Source organism: Miscanthus floridulus, chromosome 9 (genome assembly GCF_019320115.1).
Source record: "Miscanthus floridulus cultivar M001 chromosome 9, ASM1932011v1, whole genome shotgun sequence".
Lineage (NCBI taxonomy): Eukaryota > Viridiplantae > Streptophyta > Magnoliopsida > Poales > Poaceae > Miscanthus > Miscanthus floridulus.
In genome coordinates, this window is record NC_089588.1 from 49,361,198 (window position 1) to 49,372,629 (window position 11,432).

General features: G+C 42.1%; 1 protein-coding gene across 1 annotated transcript; it reads left to right on the top strand.

Moving 5' to 3' along the window:
• The first annotated feature begins 10,897 nt into the window (after window positions 1-10,897).
• On the top strand, window positions 10,898-11,200 carry LOC136479849 (uncharacterized). Its single transcript, XM_066477580.1, has one exon. The coding sequence runs from the start codon at window positions 10,898-10,900 to the stop codon at window positions 11,198-11,200; it is 303 nt and encodes a 100-aa protein (XP_066333677.1).
• The last annotated feature ends 232 nt before the right edge of the window (window positions 11,201-11,432 follow it).

Below are 11,432 nucleotides of genomic sequence, written 5' to 3' on the forward strand. Positions count from 1 at the left end.
AAACTTCTTGATTATGTCCTTGATATACTTGCCTTGACTCACAAATGTACCATTCTTTAATTACTTGATTTGAAGACTAAGGAAGTAACTCAATTCTCCAATCATGGACATCTCAAACTCATTAGCCATCATCTTTCCAAATTCATCACAAAAGTCTTGATTGGTTGATCCAAATATGATGTCATCAACATATATTTGCAATACAAATAGATCTTTTCTAATCTTCTTGATGAAAAGAGTGGTGTCAACCTTGCCCATTGTGAACCCTTTAGAGAGTTGGAAATTCCTCAATCTCTCATACCATGCTCTAGGTGCTTGCTTCAAGCCATACAATGCTTTCTTTAACTTGTACACATGGTTGGGCTTCTTGTCATCTTCAAAACTAGGAGGTTGCTCAACATATACTTCTTCATTGATGTAGCCATTTAGAAATTCACTCTTAACATCCATTTGATAGAGCTTGATGTTGTGGGCACAAGCATAGGCTAGCAAGATTCTTATTGCTTCCAATCTAGCAACCGGGGCATATGTTTCTCTAAAGTCAAGACCTTCAACTTGTATATAGCCTTGTGCTACTAATCTTGCTTCGTTCCTTACTACTATCCCATCTTGATCTTGCTTGTTTCTAAAGACCCATTTGGTTCCAATCACATTGTGTCCCTTTGGTCTTTCTACCAACTCCCATACTTGATTTCTTGTGAAGTTATTCAATTCTTCATGCATAGCATTTACCCAATCAACATCCTTCAATGCTTCATCTATCTTCTTTGGTTCAATGGATGACACAAATAAGAAATGCTCACAAAATGAAGCCAATCTTGATCTAGTTTGCACACCTCTTGAAATATCACCAATGATAGTGTCCAATGGATGATCCCTTGCAACATTGGTTGGTTGCAGGATTGGAACTTGATTGCTTGCACTTGCTTGATCATTGGGTTGAGATGATGTACTAGCCACTTGATCTTGTTCATTATCATGAGATCCACTTGCACTAACTTGATTTGTATCATCTTGCACATTTGAGTTAGAGAGCACTTGCACTTGATCATCTTCATCATCATTCACTTGCCTAGGCCTCAATTCACCAATATCCATATTCTTCATGGCATTTGAAAGTTGAATGCCTCTAACATCCTCCAAGTTCATTCTCTACTTGTGAACCCTTGGTTTCATCAAATTCAACATCATGAACTTCCTTAAGAGTACCACTATCCAAATTCCAAACTCTATATGCTTTGCTTGTAATGGAGTAACCAAGTAGAAATCCTTCTTCACATTTCTTGTCAAACTTGCCCAATCTAGTGCCTTTCTTCAAGATATAGCATTTGCAACCAAAGACCCAAAAATATGCAGTGTTGGGCTTTCTACCATTCAAAAGCTCATATGGTGTCTTCTCTTTCAATCGGTGACAATAGAGGCGGTTGCTACAATAGCAAGCCATGTTGATAGCTTCGGCCCAAAAAGATTGACTCACATTGTACTCACTAAGCATAGACCTTGCCATATCAATGAGTGTTCTATTCTTCCTCTCAATAAGGCCATTTGATTGAGGTGTGTACTTGGCCGAGAATTGATGTCTAATTCCAAATTCATCACACAACTCATCAATTCTAGTGTTCTTGAACTCACTACCATTGTCACTTCTAACTCTCTTGATGGTTGTTTCAAACTCATTATGAATGCCTTTGACAAATGATTTGAATGTTGCAAATACATCACTTTTGTCTACTAGAAAGAATACCCATGTGTATCTTGTGTAGTCATCCACTATTACAAAGCCATATTTGTTTCCACCGATACTAGTGCATTGTGTTGGCCCAAACAAATCCATGTGCAATAACTCAAATGCTTTGCTAGTGCTCATCATGCTTTTCTTAGGATGGGTGTTTCCAACTTGTTTGCCGGCTTGACAAGAGCTACAAAGCTTATCCTTTTCAAACACAACATCTTTCAAGCCTCTAACCAAGTCATGCTTAACCAATCTATTCAATTGTTTTATTCCAACATGACCAAGCCTTCTATGCCATAACCAACCCATGCTAGACTTAGTGAACAAGCATGTAGATAATTTAGCTTCACTAGCATTGAAATCAACCAAGTATAGATTCTCATATCTAAAACCTTTAAAGATCAAATTAGAGCCATCTACACTTATGATTTCTACATCATCTACCTCAAATATGCATTTGAATCCAAGATCACACAATTGTGCCACGGATAGCAAATTGAAGTTCAAGATCTCTACTAGCAACACATTGGATATGCTCATGTCATTTGATATTGCAATCTTACCAAGCCCTTTGACCTTGCCTTTGCCATTGTCACCAAATGTGATACTATCATAACCATCATTGCCATTGGTGTTGATTGAGTTGAACATTCTTGCATCATCTGTCATGTGTTGAGTGCACCCACTATCAAGAACCCAATGCCTTCCTCTGGCTTTGTAATTAACCTACAAGAGAAGATCAATTCTTTTTAGGTATCCAAACTTGCTTGGGTCCTTGAAGGTTAGTCACTAAGCTCTTTGGTACCCAAATGGCTTTCTTCTTTGAGCCCATCCATGGTTTACCAATAAACTTAGCCTTCACACCATTTGTACCCTTAGTAAGCATGTAGCATGAATCAAGCTTTATGAAGGATACATTAGCATTTTTGCTCTTGTTGTTGCATTCTTGCTCTTTATGACCCACTTGCTTGCAACTATTGCAAAACCGACCATTGTTCTTCACAAAACTAGTCTTGTGAGGAGCAAAGGCCGCCTTGCCTTTCTTGGGGGTATAGCCCAATCCCTATTTATAGAGAGAAGCTCTTTGGCTACCCAAGCACATAAGCAAGCGGTCCTCACCACCATAAGCCTTAGCTAAGGTGTGAGTGAGCTTAGTGACCTCCTTCTTGAGGTTCTCATTCTCAACCACTAGTGAGGCATCACAAGTGAGACCATCACTACTAGATGAGGTACAAGTGGAAATGCTACAAGAAGGGTTAGTAGGAGCAACAATGATAGGCATAGATAGTGATTCATCAATTATATCACAAGTTAAACCTACATTCCAAGTTTCAACATGCTTCTTTTTTATTTTGCTCATCAAGCAAAGAGGAATGAGCCTTTTCAAGCTTTTTGTGAGCTTTGCCAAGCTTCTCAATGGCTTCCTCTAGCCTCTCATGAGATGCATTTAGCTCATCAAAGGCTTGCTTAAGGGCTTTTAGTTCCTTACGCAAGCTTTTACATTCCCTTCTCTTGATGTCAAAGTGTTCTCTAGCATCCTCTAGCATGTCAAATAACTCATCTTTGGTGGGTTCATCATCACTATCACTATCATGGTTATTTTCATTTTCATTTTCATCATCATGTACTTCATCGCTTTCATCATCACTAGTTTGTACCTTAGTGGCCTTAGCCATGAAGCACGATGAAGATTCAAAGAGAGAAGGCTTCCCATTGACAGCAATGCTTGCAAGAACTGTCACAGAACCGACCAATTTATAAGAGTACAAGTACAATGGTAGCCCGCAAGCGGTCGCACTGTCATACTTGAACCCATATAAACCCGGTAGTCCGTCGAGTACCATGATGGGTCTCGATAAACAATTTACAACAACCAAGATCGTACATGATTCAACATACATGCCACATATTACATAAAGTTCATAGATACATTTCATCATCAGAGTATGAATAAAAGTTATTACAAACCGAGTTTGATAGATAAAGCGGAAGCAAATAAGTTCAAAAATAAAGTTTCCAACATAGTTTGATACAGGGCCAAGTAGGATCACGGTCCACAAAAGCAAAGACAGAGATTAATAAAGAAGCCTACCCAAGGCTTACTCCTCATCCATGGCAGGATAGAAGCAACTCTTGCAATAACCATGATACACAGTGCCATCTGCAACAATGGGAAATAAAACCCTAAGTACGAGAAGGTACTCAGCTAGACTTACCCATCATAAACCAAAAATAGAATGACTCCAAGGATTATGCAAGGCTGTATAAGTGGAGATAGCTTGACGACATTTTACATAAAGGCAATTGACTTAGTTGTACAATTAGAATTCCTTTATCAATTAATTATAACTATCTAATCTCTAGATTAGCAACTATCCTATGCCAAACATGTGGTATATCAATTTAAAAGCATACAATAGTAACCATAGCAGGTATTGTAATTCCATATTCATCCGAACCATCATGTTCCATAACACAGTTACTACGATGTTGGGACTAGCCAAGTTTCTCACTATCTGGGAGAGACGGCGATTCGAATCGATTTCAACCAGCTGGGAATTTATTCCTAACACAAACCCAGGCATACCGCACGAAGGCAGCCTTAGGTCACCTTTGGTACAACTCAGTTCCACATTTCACGGGTCCGTACCGCGCCGCACAATCTAGAACACCAGATGCCAGTACGTTCAGGCCTAGCCTGCCCTTGGGCTCAGTCTGATCGTTCCCTAGAAGGAGCACACAACAGAACGGGTCCTGGCCTGAGTTGAATTACTCGGCTTCGCGATCGGAACGAGTTATCCGGCCAGCTAAGTGAGAGGCATGCGTTCAATCTTGTCAGAAGCGCCAACAACGGTATGGTCCTTAATCGACACAGATGGGGATGGATCCACACCCAAGACCTCCATGTCTTGTTGCTTCTCTATCGACATCCCGCCTGGTCTCGATTTTCTTTTACCCCATGGTTCTGTTCCACGATAGCAAATATAGCTAACCGTGCTCCGGCATCCACCTATATCTCGCAGGTGACAGGACATCACCCGACTTCTACCGGTCTAAGCATGGCTAAGCATATATTCGATCCTGGACCTATACCGGTTAAAGGTGTAATATCTGGACAAGAAATTTATATGCATCAAGTGGTTCCATTCAACTCTTATAACCTAATGCATCAATCATAAATACTTAAGTAATCATTTGTAAAATACTGGGAGACTTAGAATGCTCTAGGGCTTGCCTCACAGAAAGGAAGTGGGGCGGTGGTTAGGACACTCCGGAAGCTCTTCAGGATTCTGCTCCATGCCTTTGAGAGCTGCGACTTGAGGATTCTCCTGCTGGTCCCCTTCCTCTATCTCGTCGAATTCCAGCAACGTTATTTCTTCCTCTGATCCTAGATGCATGAATATGGCATAAGATATTGCGAATGCATATATGTTAATAAGTGCATCATGTTCTACTGAGTAGGTGCATATCTCTTCTTGATTAAGCAATTAACTACTTTAACAACTCATCAACTATTTCACAAGCAGCAGCTACTTATTTTACTCATAACTGGAGTTCTAATTATCCAAATGCAGTGATCCTAGACTTTCTGAAAAGCTTATAAAATTACCTACAACTTTGTTATTAACCATTTTTACAGCAAACATCATTTTTAACATGCAACTTATCCAACTCCAGAATATGTCCGGAATCCTTCCAATTTGCATTACAAAGTAACAATACTTCTACTTCATGTAATCATTCAAAGTTTGACAACACAAAGTCTACCAACAGTTTAAGCATACCAAATACACTCAAGAAAACCTAATGGTGAAGCCCAAACTATTTCTTTATACGCCTTTATTATTTTATTTAGATACCTAGGTTAAATAATAAATATATATCAAATGTGCATCATAAATTCTTAAAAATTTACAGTGCCTTACTAATGCTATCAAAGGACTACTGTAAAAGTTTCATGCCATTTTATTCAATAAAACACTCTATACAAAAAAGACAAAGCATAAAGGCTTAAAATAACATAAATAGAAAACCCTAGTGAAAAGTGTCAAGCAACAGATTTCCTATTTTTCCTAGCATACTTATGGTACTAGGATATCCCCCAACAAATTTCACGAATAAAGGATTCATAAATAATTTATAAAAATTCATACAAGGATTCACTATTTATAAAAGAAAAATCTATAACTACAAATCTACACATGCATTGATCCTAAAATTTTTACCAGAGCTCATATATGTTAAGAATAGCTTACCACAAAAATTTCATAATTTTTGGAGCAAAGGAACTCTAGATATAAAATAAACAAGTTTGCATGCATTTAAAAACACATTTCAAATCTCCATTTAAATCTCCCAAAATTTCTACTGTAAATGTCAAGAATATATTTTTCTTAAATACTACACTTCCTAAGGAACACTACATAGTTTATTGCACAATTTTTGAAGCTACCAAACTAGAGATATAAAAATCACAAAATAATTCAAAATCTGGAATATTTGAACTAGCCTATACTCTCACTGCCGCTAACTGGTGGGACCCGTTGGTCAGAGGACCCACGCGTCAGTGAGACAAGAACAGTGTCGCTACGCTGCGCTACGGTGGCGCGGCCAAAGCTTGTCGACGGCGAACTTGCCGGCGGTGACATCATCACACGATGATCTACTCGACCTTGCGCACACGTTGCACTACTTGGTGGGACCTCTCGTCGGTGCTAGCAACGGCGGCGGCAGCCATGGCGGGGCGGAGGTGTGGGATGATGGTGAGACGCCGGTGGAAGCCACGGTGACTCAATCAAACGCACGTACAAGCATCTACGGGCTACGGGAAACCTAGCGCATCAACTAGCGTGGCGAGATGTGGACGGTGGCGGCATGACCACGACGACGGGGTTGGTGGTGGAGCTCCGGCGAGGCTGTGTGGGGCTGAAGCTTACCGAGCACTGGTAGCGGGCACGGGTGGGTGCGGTGAGCTGCTGGGGTGGCGGTGGAGGGCTGCGGTGGTGATGGAGGAGCTAGGCGCGAGCTGGCGCCTTCAATGGTGATGGCGGGCTCTCGGCGCCAAGGCTGCAACTGCTGTGGGCGAGTGGACGATGAAGGAGGAGCTGGGAATGCGAAACTAAGGGCGCGGACAGGAGCGGGCAGGTGCTAGGGTGATAACGCCGGGCTCAGGCGCGTCGTGGCCTGTGCGGTCAGGGCAACGGCGACGCGCGGCCATCGCGACCTCCACACGGCGACTCTATCCTGGCGATGGTCGGCCACTGTGCCGAGCGATTCAGTTAGACAGTCAACTCCGAAGCCAAGCCTGACAGCGAGTTTACACGATGATTTATCTGCTAAACCGAAGCTCCAAAGTGCAAACAATCTACATGACTTGTGTAGTCCTATGTACCAGCTACAACTTTGGTTAAGGAATCATGCTCAAATTTGCAACTGAAATGGAGTAAAATCATGACCAAGGTCGGTCTGTCAGTCGGTCAGTGAACAAGGACTTAGCAAATTTTGTTAAGTCTTGAATTATTGATTTTACTGATTTTTGTGATCTCAATTCAAGCATGTTAGGAGCTGAATCAGTTAATGACCCAAAAATAAAAGTTGTTCCTTATAGCAAATACTACAACTTTGCTTTAGTGATCTCCTCCATGCCACACCTAGTTCAAATTTGGTCAAACATGTCACATTTAAATGATGATACACTTCAAATCATGGCTTAATGACCTAATTACCCCTAACCATGAATATCAAAGTTGTTCATAATGATACTCTAAACATGTTTAGGCTAATTGCAAGGTCATACAATCATTTCATGTATTAGTCACTCATAGAGCTATTTAGTGTAATCACAAGAAACATGACTTAAGGGCTTGATCATGGGAAGTGACATTCATGAACCATGTTCCATTTGCTAACCTAAGTATTGCCAAAATATTTTTGTGACTCATATCAACCATCTACATGTATACACTCATGATCATATGCATATACACATGGAGACATGAAATAATGAGAAAAGTTGCATATGTTCAAGAAACATGCGATAACAAGCAAATGTTGCAGATGTTTCAATCCAATGTTTCAATTGTAAATGCGTGTTTATAAATGCTTGATGCTCATGCTCATGTTATGCAAGTCAAGTTATGCAAGGCTAACACCCGAGGTGTTACAAGAACCTTCTTCTTGGTGGTCTTGTTATCATTACTATCATCATCATCATCACTTGAGGAAGCATCACTATCCCAAGTGACTACATATGAACCACCCTTCTTCTTCTTGAATGCCATCTTGTCCTTCTTCTCTTTCTTTTCCTTCTTGTCCTTCTTCTTGTTCTTCTTGTTGTCATCATCATTGTCACTATTGTATAGGCATTGAGCAACAAGATGATCTTTCCTTCCACACTTGAAGCACCTTCTTGACTCTTCTTTGTTTTTGGATGAAGACTTCTTTCTTCTAGCATGATAGCCCTTCTTCACCATGAACTTGCCAAATCTCTTGACAAATAGAGCCATCTTCTCATCATCATCATCCTATGATTCATCTTCTTCACTTGATGTTTCTTGCTTAGCTTTGCCTTGGATGATGTGGCCTAGAATGCCACACTCTTCTTCTTCTCATCCTTCTTCTCATCTTTCTTCTCCTTCTTTTCTTCCTTCTCATCATCATCTCTATATGTATCATCGGTCATGATGTCTCCCAACACTTGGTTTGGTGTCATGGTGTCCAAACCACTCCTTACTAGAATAGTGACCAATGTGCCAAATCTTGAAGGTAAGCATCTCAAGAACTTGTGGGAGAAGTCCTTGTCCTTCACCTCTTCTCCAAGTGCTTTGAGATCATTGACAAGCACTTGAAGCCTATGAAACATCTCCGACACACTCTCATCCTCCTTCATCTTGAAGCTTGCAAACTTCTCCTTGAGAATGTAAGCCTTTGCACCCTTCACGGCTTGAGTGCCCTCAAATGATTCTTCCAATTTCTTCCAAGCCTCATGAGCCATCTCAATATTCTTGATTTGCTCAAAAGTTGTCTCATCAATTGCATCATGAATAGCACTTAGAGCAATGTCATTGTTTTGGAGAAGCACTTCTTCGGCCACGGTGGATTTTCTAGATCACCAATCTCAATTTTGGTTTCTACCACCTTCCACACCTTTCTATTGATTGACTTGATGTGTGTGGTCATCTTTGACTTCCAATAGGGATAATTTGTGCCATCAAATTGGGGTGGCTTCTTGGTGTTGTTGATTAGAGCCATTTTTACACCGAAGGTTGTTAAGCCTCAAATCACGGTGACCTTGGCTCCGATACCACTTGAAAGGTCCTAATGGCTAGAGGGGGGTGAATAGCCTAATAAAAATTTCTACAACAATACTTAACCAAAATGGTTAGACAATTATAAGGCAAAGCAAGTGTTGCGCTAGCCTACTCAAAATGCAAGCCACCTACCACAATTCTAGTTTAGATAGTGTCTATTCACACAATAGCTATGACACTATCCTATGTTAGTGTGCTCTCAAAGGCTAACTAAAGAGCCACACCAACCAACCAACCAAGCTCTCACAACTAGCTACACTAAAGAGCTTGTCAACTATTTTGCGGTAAAGTCAAGAGAGTGATCAATAAGGTTATACCGCCGTGTAGATGAAGAAACCAATCAATCACAAGGATGAATAACAATGAAGACCAATCACCTCGGAATCAATGATGAACACAATGACTTTTACTGAGGTTCACTTGCTTGCCGACAAGCTAGTCCTTGTTGTGGCAATTCACTCACTTGGAGGTTCACGCGCTAATTGGCTTCACATGCCAAACCCTCAATAGGGTGCCGCACAACCAACACAAGATGAGGATCACACAAGCCACGAGCAATCCACTAGAGTACCTTTTGGCTCTCCACCGGGGAAAGGTCAAGAACCCCTCACAATCACCACGATCAGAGCCGGAGACAATCACCACCCTCTGCTCAATGATCCTCGCTGCTCCAAGCCATCTAGGTGGCGGCAACCACCAAGAGTAACAAGAGAAACCCACAGCGAAACACGAACAACAAGTGCCTGTAGAAGCAAACACTCAAGCAATGCACTTGGATTCTCTTCTAATCTCACAAAGATGATGAATCAATGATGGAGATGAGTGGGAGGGCTTTGGCTAAGCTCACAAGGTTGCTATGTCAATGAAAATGGCCAAAGGTATGAGCTATAGCTGGCCATGGGGCTTAAATAGAAGCCCCCACAAAATAGAGCCGTTATACCCCTTCACTGGGCATAACGCGGGCTGACCGGACGCTTCGGTTAGTTGACCAGATGCTGAGCCCCCAGCGTCCGTTCGCTCATAGTCAGCCACGTGTCCCGACTTCAATGGTCATCTGCCTTGACCGGACACTGCGCCTGAGTTGATCGGACGCTAAACACCCAGCGTTCGGTCGTTTATAGTAAGGTTCCAAAACTGACTTTTGCCGACCGGACATGTCCGGTCATGCTCGACCGGACCCTGCCAGCGCCCGGTCACACTGTGACTTCTTACTGTGCTAACCGACAACACGACCGGATGCATCCCTTCAGCGTTCGGTCGCAGAGTGACCTAGCATCCAATCAGTTGACCGACGCCAGCATCATTGCGACCAACTCCATTTCACCTCTAACTTCTTCACCCTTTCTCAAATGTGCCAACCACCAAGTGTATCACCTTGTGCACATGTGTTAGCATATTTTCACAAACATTTTCAAGGGTGTTAGTTCTCCACTAGATCCTAATTGCATATGCAATGAGTTAGAACATCTAGTGGCACTTTGATAACCTCATTTCGATATGAGTTTCACCCCTCTTAATAGTATGGCTATCAAACCTAAATGTGGTCATACTCTCTAAGTGTCTTGATCACTAAAACAAAATAGCTCCTATGGTTTATACCTTTGCCTTGAGCTTTTTTGTTTTTCTCTTTCTTCTTTCCAAGTCCAAGCACTTGATCATCACCATGGCATCATCTTCATCATGCTATGATCTTTGTTTGCTACGCAACTTGGAGTGTGCTACCTATATCACGATCACTTGATAAACTAGGTTAGCACTTAGGATTTCATCAATTCACCAAAACCAAACTAGAGCTTTCATCGGGTTCCCCGAAACCTACCACGCCATCCTAGGATGTCCATGCTACACGAAGTTCATGGCCATCCCCAAGTATACATACCTCAAGCTAAAGATACCAGGCCTCAATGGGGTCATCACCATCGGCACCTCCTTCCAGCATGCCTATGAGTGCGAGGTCGAGTGCTGCGATCATGCCCTAGCAATCATCGCCTTCGGAGAGCTCACCGCCATCAGGAAGGAGGTCACCGAAGAAGTGCCCGACCCCAAGAAGTTGACTGGGTCTTTCGAGCCTACGGGGGGCTCTAAAGAAGTCATCATGGACCTCAGGAGCACCGAGGGAAAACCGGTGCGCATTGGTACCACGCTCTCCTCCAAATAGGAAAGCGCGCTCGTCGGCTTCCTCCACGCCAACAGAAACATCTTCGCGTGGAAACCCTCAGACATGCCAAGCATTCCAAGGGAAGTTGTCGAGCACACCTAGAAGATCCACTTAGTCTCCAAGCTGGTGAAACAACACCTGCATCGCTTCGATGAGGGGAAACGCAGGACCATCGGCGAGGAGATCGCAAAGCTTTTGGTGGCCGGATTCATCAAGGAAGTGTACCACCCAG